Raw genomic sequence first — 11,284 nt, 5'->3', positions numbered from 1 at the left:
TCCTCACATGCTTCTTGCCGGTGGTCCATAGCCATCTGTCTGTATGGGTAATTGTATATGGCTCAGGAACAATGTTATAAATATCCAAGAATGGATGGGGGACTTCCAGGTAAGTGGAGACATTTGCAGAGCAGCCCTGCATGTCGCCCATTGCACTGGGCAAACAGGCCCTCTTGTCACCCATGACTCCTTTAGTGGCAGGCGAAGCCCTCTACAACACAGGATGGAGGTTGCTCCAGGCCATGAAGACTGTCCGGAGGCTCCTCCTTCACAGTCAGTCCCCTTCTTCCATTCTTGGGTGCTCCCTGCTCCACAAAGGCTCAGGAACAGCTGGCCATGGGAGGCAGTCCAGGGGGTAGCCCTGGGACAAGTGTCCAGCCTGGCTAGAAGCCCCCTTCCCCACTTAGCAGAGATGGCAGGGAAGACCAAAAACACAAAGGCTTGTGTTCAAGCTGGAGCGGCCATGTAAACACACATCTGCTTATGATTTGTAAAAACACAAACAAAAGGTCTGTGGAACCAAAAGAGCAAAGGAGATGGTAGAGAGTTGCATCACTTAAGAACCCAAACTGTTTTCAGGGCCTCCCACAACCATTTTGACGATGCAAATTTGTCTGTTAAGCAAACCATACAAATTGGTTCACAAACTATTAGTACTCTGCGTTTTTCCATGCCCAAGGAAAGGCTGGGGTGAGAAGGATCCCCTGATGGAAGGTGCGGGTCCTCAACTCAAACTCCCCAGCTACCCACTGTAAGGAAATATTTCCAGCATCAGGAGTATGAATAAGGAAAGGAGCAGAGAGGCAATCTCAGCAGACCAACAGTTTTATTGGACTCTAAACCTGAGAAGGGCACCCAAGTCTTCCTAAGCCTGGCTGGAGAAGACGTGGCACAATTCCCTTACAACCAACGCCGCTTTTACGAGAAAGAAAAATGAAGTCAGGCAGGGCAGAAGTCAGAAGCAGAGGGCACAAGATGGAAACAGGGTAAGGGGCTCTGTGCAGAGATGGGGGTTTTCACAGCATACCAAATGGTCTGACCCTCAGATCGCAAGTTATCCATTTCACAGCCGCAGGGTGTGTTTGGGGAGGGGCAACAAGGTGAGGAGAGATGATTCAGTGTGGTCAGCAGCAAGGGCAGTTGTGATGTTTCTCAGGATGTGGCGTGGAGGGGGGGGGAGATGAGTGTTTCCAGTGTTTCCATCATCCACCACATCCCAGGCTCTTGAACTTGTGACAAAAAGAATTTCAGAGGGCTGGTAGAGTGTTTGCCTTGCATACATGAAGCCCTGGGTTCAATTCCTCAGCACCACATATATAGAAAAAGCTGGAAGTGATGCTGTGGCTCAAGTGGTAGAGTGCTAGCCTTGAGCAAAAAGAAGCCAGGGACAGTGCTCAGGCCCTGAGTTCAAGCCTGGGACTGGTAATATTAAAAAAAAAGAATTTCAGAGATTTATAAGCAAGATCCATATGAAAAGGAGCCAATACAGACTTAGCAGTAATAAAGCAGTGGCAAAACTGCTTTATTATGAGAAAGAGAAAGCAGAGGGTTCAAAGGAGTTCATAATCTAATATATCATCTAATACTATATAACATAGTATATACAAGTATATGTATTATATACTATGTTGGATATGCATTACACACACACACACACACACACACACACACACACACACACACTCCACGTAAGCTTAACCTTTCACCATAGATGTGTGGTTACCTAGTAACTGTCAATCACCTTGCTAATTTCGGGGGGGTGGGGGGAGGGCGTTTTTATGCTGGTCCTGGCTTATAAGTTCCTATTTGGGTGGTACCAACCCAACCCCACATAGAGACAATCAAATCTAGGGTGTGTTTACAACAAAAGTGTCTTATGACATAGTGTCTCATTATGTGACCTTGAACATTCCTGTCTGCTCAGGAACTCTTGAGCCAGGATTCAATAAGGAAACACTAATTCAACGCGTAAAAGGGATGCCATGGAAGGACAGTTTGTTCTCTTTTTTGTATGTGTGTGCCAGTGTTGAGACTTGAACTCACTGCTCAGGCTTGGCTTTTGGTGCTCTACTACTCTGTCACACCTCCACTTCTAGCTTTTGGTTGATTCATTGGAGAAAAGAATCTCAGGTATCATTGACTTTCCTCCCCTGGGCTGGTGTGGAAACTTGATCCTCAAATCTCAGCCTCCTGAGTAAACTAGGATTACAGGCTGTGCCACCAGCACCCGGCTTAACTGCCTTTTGTTGTTGAAACGTCAGCCTTGAGCCTTGGGATGGGCTGCCCACCCACCCAAGACTTCCAGTTCCCCACTCAGGGCTTCCTTATGACTAGCTAACACCTTCTGAGAGAATTGAGCCTGATATTAGCATGCCCCCCCCCCACATGAAACACAAACACCCAGGCTCACTTTGTTGTAAGGTAAATTATCTGAGAGGCCACATTTTGAAGGATCAAATCTTGGAGTCTTTATTAGAGCACTAGCAGTCTGCAAGCAGCCAGTTGTTAAAAAGGCCTGCAGCCTGCAAATACCCTTAACACTGTTTGGAAACAGGCCAGAGAGGAAAGAACAAAAAGCAATACCAACAAACCAATTCAGCTCCAATGGAGAGCTGAACTGGGACACCATAGTGACTGGAAACAAACCAGGAGACAGGACATGGTGGCATGGTGTGATGGCACCTCAGCTCATCTGACCCTGAATAGGGTCAGGTCAGGGGGCAGGGTCACAGGAAGCTCCTAGTCCCAGGCACTTGACTGACAGGTTCAGTAACCTATAGGCCAAGTGCTCACTCCTGTCTCCAGGGATTCGTGAACACCCATCACCTGGGGGTGGGACTTCCCTTCCTCTAGGAATTCAGGCACACCCACACACACAAGATGCCAGGCCCTACAATTCAACATGTGGCCAATGATGACATTGGCCCAATCTGACCCTCTGACTTCATTAGTCAAGTGCCTGGGACTGGGAGCTCAAAGTGGAAGATTGCTAATAACCTTGAGCACAAAAGCTCAGGGAGTGCCCAAGCCCTGAGTTTAAGCCCCATGACCAACAAAAAAAAAAAAAAAAAAAAAAAAAAACATAAGAAAGGCAAAGAGCCAGAGGCTGCTGGCTTATGCCTCCAATCCTAACTACATAGGAGGCTGAGATAAGAATATCTTGGTTCACAGCCAATCCAGATAGAAAAGTCCATCAAAAAGGCAGAGCTGCCAGGCACCAGTTGCTCACACCTGTAAACCTAGCTACTCAGGAAGCTAAGATCTAAGGATCTCAGTTCAAAGCCAGCCCAGGCAGGAAAGTCCATGAATCATGAGTCCATGAGTCAGTCTCTTATCTCCAATTAACCAGCAAAACACCAGTGGAAGTGTGGCTTGATAGAGTGTTAAGTCTTGAGAAGGGTGGACTTAGAGACAGTACCTAGGTCTTGAGTTCAGATACTAGGACCAACACTAAGAGGAGTAGTAGTAGTAATGCCATCATTACCATCATTGTAGGCCAAGGTCACTGATGGGGGAAATAGGTCAGTCCCAGGGGAGCCTGAAGTACCAGGAAACAAGGAATTAGATCTGAGGATATTTTATAGCTAAGAATAAATGCAACACTTAGGATAAAGTGTTAGCATCCTAAAATCAATTAAGAAAAAAGTCAGCAAAAGATAGACAATTCAGAAGATAAAATACAATAAACATAAAAATCAATCTTGCAGTAGTATTTGTTACAAATTAAATGGTAGGACTTCTTTTCTAATCATAAAACTGGCAAAGCTTTGTTTTAAAGTGTGGCCCAGGCTGGGAGGGAACATGCCACAGCTATTATTTGAAACTGTCAAATAGGACTTCTTTTTCTTAAAGGCACTGGGGATTGATCGCTTGGCCTCCTGTTTGCTAAGCAGGAGCTCTACCATGGAGCAATCTCTAGCCCTTTTGGGCACTGGTTATTTTTGAGATAGGGTCTCCTCTCCTGCCCAGTACACACATGGACTGTGATTTGACCATTATGTGTTTCACATTGTACATGGGATGTCAGATATGCACCATCACTCCCAGCTTCTTCCATTGAGATAGTATTGTGTACTTTTCTGCCTAGCCTGGTCTGAGCCACAATCTTCCCAAGCTCAGCCTCCCACAAAGTGAGGATGACAAGTGTGAGTCACTGAGGTCTGGCACAAGGACACTTTTGAAAGGAGACAAATGGGAGGTGCATGTGGAAAAAAACAAACAAAAAACCTTTCAAATTGGGCATGGCCTATTTATCTAGGAAATAACCAGGGGTTTACAAGGCTACTCACAGGCTCTGGGGTCAACTCAGTACACCCTCTTTAGTTGTGTGTGGGTTTATCCCACAGGGGAACAGCTCTCTGGCTCTCGGGCCACAGTACCCAGGACTGGCAGTCCTTTGCTGGAGATGGCAGATCAGGCTGGGTCAGAACCATAATCTATGAAGTTGAAGACCAGCATGGTGATGTTTTTCCCCCCTCCTAGTGCCAGAGAAAGGCCCTTCACCTGTTCACACACAATTCTCACAACCTGAGCTGGGTCCAATCTTCCAGTGTCCTGAAGGGGCCGGAAAGACTGGGTCTTGAAGGAAATGGGGAGGGGGAGGTTCATCTTCTCTGAGAATCAGAAATGTCAGCCAAGTGCCAGCAGCTCACACCTGTAATTCTAGCTACTTAGAAGGCTGAGACCTGAGGATCAAGGTTCAAAGCCATGCTGGACAGGAAAGTCTGTGAGACTTTGATGCCCAATTAATCACCAAAAAGCCAGAAGTGAAGGTATGGTTCAAGTGATGATAGAGCTCTAGCCTTGAGTGAAAAAAAGCTAAAGGACGGTACCCAGGCTGCAAGTTCAAGCACTAAGTCCAGCACATACACAAAAGGAATGCCAAGGGCAGGTGCACTCCACTAGCTGTGTGTGTACTTGCCCATATTCTGAAGGAGTGGGGGGACCCTAACTTGGGTCAATTATAAAGCATATGCCTCCCACCAGACACATAAATAGCCAGATACAACTCACAGTTAAGCTGAATTTAATGCTAAAAAGCTCTGTACAAAAAAAAAAAATCACAAATGATTCCTCACAACACCCCTGTGAGGTAGGTAGGCAAAGTATTATTCTCCCATTTTGCAGATGGGGAAACTGAGGCAGAGAGGTGACGTGATCGGCCAAAGGGTCCCAACACATGTGACAGAGCCAACCATGAGAAGCAAAGAATCCATCCCAGTTCAGCCCTGTCTCCAACTCCTCAACTAGACCTTGTCTGCAAAGAAATAAACACTTCTGCATACATGCAAAAAATGTATTTAAAAAAATAAAAACAAAGCCCTGAAAAGGTTGTGGGTGGACATACAGTAGTTTTTGCAAAAGACTTCAGCTAAGAGTATCAATATTTTCCAATACTGTGTAGATGTGAACAACTCCAACCTCTTTTCTCCTTGCTAAATACTATGGCCAATGAATGACGTATTTCTCTTTCAGCAGAAAAGCATGAGCCCAAATGAAGAGGCTCCTTGGCCCCAAGGAAATGGATGGGTGGTGGTCAACCCCAGGCTCCAGCCCTTCATGCAGGCACAGCCACTGCATCTATTCCCCACAGCTGGCCCACATGCAAAGCTGACCCTGGACCCAGCTCATCAGGACCTGTCTAGCTGCTTCCCACCAGAAAGACAGCTTAGACTCCTGTCTCATGGCCCACTGGTCACCAAGGTCTCCCAGCAACCAGCCTCAACCCAGGCACCCTTGGGCTCCCCCTGGCTGTGGGGACAGTGAGATGCAGAGGGGTCATGGCTCTTGGCACCTGCTGCTCAGACTTGGACAAAGGACAAAGGAGGCCAGCAGGCCTCCTCCATGGTACTCATACTTCTAGAAGCTTGTGGCTCCCAGTGAGAGGGACAACCTGATGTTTCCATCCCCTGCCAGAGCAGGAGAGAGAAGAGGGGGAAAGGAGGAAAGGAGGAAAGGCCAAATCTTAGCCAGCCCAGCCATACAGGTGGCTCTTGCAGTCTCCCAAGCTAGAAACAGGCAGAAGACAGAAGGAAACTGGGCAAAGCTACCTTTAAAAGGAATGAATCCACCCCGAGCCATCCCCTCATTCACCTCAAGCAGCTGGAGACCCCAGAGCAGCGCTCAGATGATAAAAAGGAGATGGGCAAGGGGCAGAACAGCCCGAGGAAGAATGGGAAGGAATGTGGCAGGGTGATCTGACTGCTAAGAGGGAAGAGGCCAGGAGTGGCCACTGGCTGTAGGGCAATTTGGAAAGTGAACCCAATGTCCACCGGTGTGCAAGGCACACACACATAGGCCTCACTGGAGGAGCGTCCGGTACCTCTGGATTTACAAGGAATGGCTGTGCATCTTCTCTGTGTGTTCCATTAAAAAACCTCTTTCCAAACAAAGCGTCTCTACTGGATGCTGAGAACCCTTTCTACTTGTGAGAACCTCAAGCCCCAGACTGGGGGGAGGGGGGCCTCAAGGAATGGGGGGAGCAGGAGGAACTCCTACAAGTAGTCCTCAGCAGAAGAGAGCTCAGGGTCTCGGCTCTGCTCCTGCCAGCGATAGCGTAGTCTGGAGAGGGGCTGGTCCTGGCTCTCCAGCTCCGGGAAGCCCAGCTGGTTGAGGATCTCATAGACTCCAGCCTTTGACGCCACCTGAGGGTAGGCAGAGAGGAAGAGGGCTTCAACACCATCATGTTACCCCTGATTCCCTCCATCATTTTTTCAGAGGGATCTGAGGCCTGTGGGGCAAAGCCTGGGGCCCAGAGCTGCTTCCCACAAGATTAGTACTGTCCTCCGTCCTTTCCTTAGTTGAGGGCAAAAGTCTACTCACAAGACTGAATGGAGAGGGGTCAGTCTGCAGACAGACCGTGCTCTACAGAAGAGGGAGCACTAGGCAAAACCAAGGGTCCTTGGGAGCGCAGAGCAGCTTGCACCATGTTGATGGAGAGTGAAGAAAGGCCCCCAGCTCGAGTGTGCCTCAGCACTTGTCCCCCCAGGGCAGTAGGCAGCTCAACTCCTCCCAGGACACTCGACTCACAGCTCCAATGATGAACCGCCCAGGCCCTGGCTTCAAACTCAACTTCAAACCGTCTGGTCCCTTCCCTCCCCACCAACCTGGGGCAAGAGAAGCTTAAGAGTAAATGAATGGCTTCTGCCCACTTCCTGTCCCAGAAATCTGCATCCCCACCTTCCCTGCCTCCTAGGAGAGGCTGAGGCCCCAAGGTTGGAACCAGGCTCCTGCCTGGAGCAGAAGCTCATCTTCCCAATGTCTCCCTGACACCCAACAGCAGGCCCTGAAGAGGGGAATCATACTTTCTCCAGGTACCTGGTCTCAATTGCCCCTCTCTTTTCTTTCTTTGGTCTAAGACCAGAACTTGATCTTGGTATGTGATGTTTTCGCTCACAGGCTAGCGCTCTACCAACTGAGCCATGCTCCTCCAACCCATCCAAAGCACTGGTTATTTCTTTTCTTCTGATTTCCACTCTCAACAGAGCCCACTCGGGGACTCAGCACCAGTGGCTCATGCCTGTAATCCTAACTGTTCAAGAGGCTGAGATCTGAGGATTAGGATTCAAAACTAGCCTGGACTAGTTTTAAGCCTCTGAGAGTCTCATCTCCAATTAACCACCAAAAAGTTTGAGGTGAAGATGTAGCTTCAGTGGTAGAGCACCAGCCTTGAGCGAAAAAACCAAGCAAGAGCATAATGCCCTGAGTTCAAGTCCCAGCTATTGGCACAAAAGAGAAGAAAGGATACTAAACCCAGCCTGCTTGTGCAGGCTGGCCCCAACATGTCTTTAATGTGACCCCCTTCAAGTCTTCTGACTCAATGCCCACCCACAAGAGCGAGGGCCCATTTCGAATGCTTGCCCACTTTGACATCCCAAGGACTGTGTTGCCAAGGTTCATCCTCATCTGTTCCCTGCCTGGGCCCAAATGGCTCAGAACCCTCCTACACCCCGGTCTCCACCCCATCCCCATCCTCCACCCACTGTGGCTGGGTCTCCGCCTCACAGAAGCTAATTCCATCCCTGAGTCCAGATTAGAACCACCAGGATCTGCCGGGGAGGTCAGGAGAGCCAGCTTCCTGGCCATGGGTAATTACAGGCTTTCCTGAGGAGGATGGAGGCCATTTCCCTGACCTTTAGGTGTCCAACAGGAGGCAGGAGGGCAAGCAAGAGGAGTGGAGGTCCAATGGTGACAATGGCGGTTTAAGCCAGAACAAGGTGGGCTTTGGAGCCAAGCAACCAGCTTTAATGATGACCCTAAGCAAGTTCCTGAACCTCCCCATCTGTCTCCTCTGAATGGGAGGATGGCAGCCACTCTGTGTAGGCATGTCTAGCTATCACCAGGACTAGCAGATAGCACTGAATGGATCTCACTGAATCGCCACCACCCTCCCAGCCAACACCAACACTGTGACAACCACCTTGACCAAGGTCGCAGCTACAAGGAGGCAGCAGCAGGGACACCACAGCCTTGCCCTTCACCCACAGGATGCTGGTGGGGTTTGAACACAACAATGCACATGAAGCATCCAGGAGGCCCAGAGCGGGCACCTAGGCAAAGCTGGCTGTGGGGATGCAGAGAACAGGGTCCCAGCTGACTGACCCCAAACCTGCCTCCCTTCTCCACTCATTTGCTCACTCAGCTGTCCCTTCTGTGGCTGCCACCTAAGTGCAGACTGCATGAAACACAACCCTGCAGAGCAGGAAGAACTCTTCTCCCTCCAAGGGAAGTCCAATACCTGGGCCCAGGTGGGAGGACTGGGGCCACCTGTGAGCTCAATGGCCCCCCAACCCCCCCGCCACCGCCCCAGGCTCATCCTCCCATGCCCCTCTCACCTCCCGCATCCAAGTGCTGAAGGGCCTCTGCCAGGTGTGGGCCTTCTCTACGTGGAGGTAGGCATTGAAAAGGATCAGGTAGACATAGCGCTCCAGGTACTGCAGGCTCCTCAGCTGCAGCCTCCGTGTCTCCTGGGCCTCCTTGGCAGCCTTTGCCTGAGGACAAGGCAGGGCAGAGTCAGTGTGGGGGACCCCAGGGTATGCCCCCAACATGAACACATACATCTGCTGGCCTGAGTGCCCAGCAGGGTGACCGAGATGGCAGGGCAAGGGGTCAGAGGGAAGCCCACTGGGCCACACCAGCTGCTGAGGGCCATAGCCCCACTTCCTGCTGAGATGACACGGCTGCCCGGCCTCCCTGAGCCTCTACTTCCTCACTGTGGAACTGTGACCACAACCCTGCTGTGAGCAGTGACCAGATAAGGCAGGCTGCTACTGCCCTGTACTGCCCAAGGCACGGTAAGGCTCTCTAGGCAGCAGGACCATGGATGCCCAGCTCCAACTACTAGGAAGTATCCTTATTGCCAACTCCTGCTGAGAGCACTTTTACTCCTCTCCATCTTCCCAGAGGAAAACACCTCTCCCCCAGGTCCCCTACCTAACTTCCATGTTGTTCTAATTGTCAAGGAACAAGGGTGGCAGGGGTGTGCTTACAGTCCTAAGACTGGGGCCAGATAACACAGCCTAAAGAGTCACTATGGCCAAGAGACACCACAAGGGGGGAAGCCCAGGTGCACAGGCAGAGGGACAGGACATCAGTCTTTCCCTGGAAATGCCACCAGCCCCATGAAAGGTGACAGAAAAACTGACTACAGGTAAGCTTCCCAGAGTATGGAGGAGTTCAGGTGAACCATGAAAACCACTTGCACAGGAAGATGGAGTACCAGTCAGGGGGCAGCACAGTGATGTGGATGGGGCCCAGTGTGCAGGGGCTGGGAAGAGCTGGCCTGGCTAGAAGGAGGCCTCTGAGGACAAGAAGGGAAACGGACCCCGTTAGAGAGCCACCAGTGCTGCCTAGGAAGTGAATCCTGCTGCTTGGGGCTCAAGACACCTTGCTATCCACGATAAATTGACAGAAGCCTAAAAGTGTAGGTGCCCAGCCCCATCTCAGACTAGCCAGTGAGAACTGGGGGTAAGACCTGTACGGAGTAGTTTCCAAAGGCTAGTGGCCAAGGTAAGCACTGTAGCTTCAGCATGGGGGACCCCCCAGGTTTCAGTGTGGGGGGAGCCTGTGAGGGGAACACTGGAGATGCGTGTCAGAAGGAAAGGGCCTTAAAGGTGGTCATTTCAAGGGTCAGGGAGACAGACTGGGGACAAGGTCCAAGGACATTCTTAGCCAGGCTCACCTCTGCAGATATGTGGTCACTAAGCCTGACTTCTTTCCTCTAAACCACCATGTGCTGTTCACATAGCCCTCACCGAGTCCCATGGAGAAGACCGGGAGCGGGAGGGCCTGCCTCACTGTGTACCTCTCCATCTGTCCCCCCCCGCCCCCCGCTCAGGCCCACTATAGCTCGCTCTGCTCCAGGAAAGGACGTGACACCAGATGTCCCTCGGGTGCCAGGAACATCCGTGGGAGAGCACAGCCAGCTCCAGTCTCCCCACAGCTGGGCAGCAGCTGGGCCATAGCTGGCCACGAAGGCACACAGAGTTGGCCCACGTGCTCCTCCCCCTCAGCTGCTGCAGAGGACTTCAGGATGGGCTCCACCCCAGGCGTGACATGGCCTAGAGCCCTAAGAATGGGAGCAGGAGTGGGGCCTGTACAGAGCCTGAAGTTCCCAGCACCCACTCCTGCTGCTAGAGAGCAGCTCTGGGGTCACAAGGGAAAATGCTAACTGGCAAAGCCGGGGGCCCTGGAGCGGGATGGGAGATGGAAAGTGGGCTGCCCAGGAGGGACCTGGGGACCGGGGCCAATGCTCTGACTCCCTGGTGAAGGGTCAGACAGCATCTGGAGCCCATGAGGAGCCCTGCTGACCCTGGGGCTAGACACGAAAAGAAGTCACTCACACCCAGGCCCTGCCCTCTGTGTGCAAGGCTTGCAGGACTGCCAAGTTGCCATGTTTAGGAAGGAGAAGGGCAGGGGAGGAGAATCGGGAAGAGAGGGAGAGGTAACAGCAAGTGTTCTGAGAGGTGAGAAGGTGTTCAGAGGGTGATGTGTCCCCAGGGATCCCCCATCCAGAGCAGACATGAGGGAGGGAAACTGGAGGTGAAGGGGGAGGGCAGGGCCCAGAGAGCTGGATCTGAGGTAGGGGGAGGCCCTGTGTCTGTTTACAAGAGGATGAAAGGAGCAGGGGGGAACAGGAAGCCTATTGTTTTAAGGATCAACTATGCATACACTAAAAAAAAGTTCTGTTTTTCTTGGAAATCGGGAGGGGGGAGAATTTTACCTAAATACAAACTGTGGTCAACATAATGTGTTCCTGCCCAGGCCCAGGATGGCTAGCTGGGGA

General features: G+C 51.1%; 1 protein-coding gene across 4 annotated transcripts in view; it reads right to left on the bottom strand.

The window, feature by feature from the left end:
* Positions 1–5,009: 5,009 nt before the first annotated feature.
* Positions 5,010–11,284, bottom strand: part of Pald1 (phosphatase domain containing paladin 1) — a 57,897-nt gene continuing 51,622 nt past the window's right edge. For all 4 annotated transcript variants that reach the window (XM_048338950.1, XM_048338947.1, XM_048338948.1 and 1 more), the window contains 2 exons: positions 8,835–8,990; positions 5,010–6,644 (listed from right to left, as the gene is read on the bottom strand). In XM_048338950.1, the coding sequence (XP_048194907.1) occupies positions 6,495–6,644; positions 8,835–8,990 (306 nt within the window). In that variant the 3' untranslated portion in view covers positions 5,010–6,494. The remainder of the gene's footprint in view (positions 6,645–8,834; positions 8,991–11,284) is intronic.

The sequence above is a fragment of the Perognathus longimembris genome, chromosome 2 (assembly GCF_023159225.1).
Source record: "Perognathus longimembris pacificus isolate PPM17 chromosome 2, ASM2315922v1, whole genome shotgun sequence".
Lineage (NCBI taxonomy): Eukaryota > Metazoa > Chordata > Mammalia > Rodentia > Heteromyidae > Perognathus > Perognathus longimembris.
This window is presented reverse-complemented; position numbering and strand designations above follow the sequence as displayed.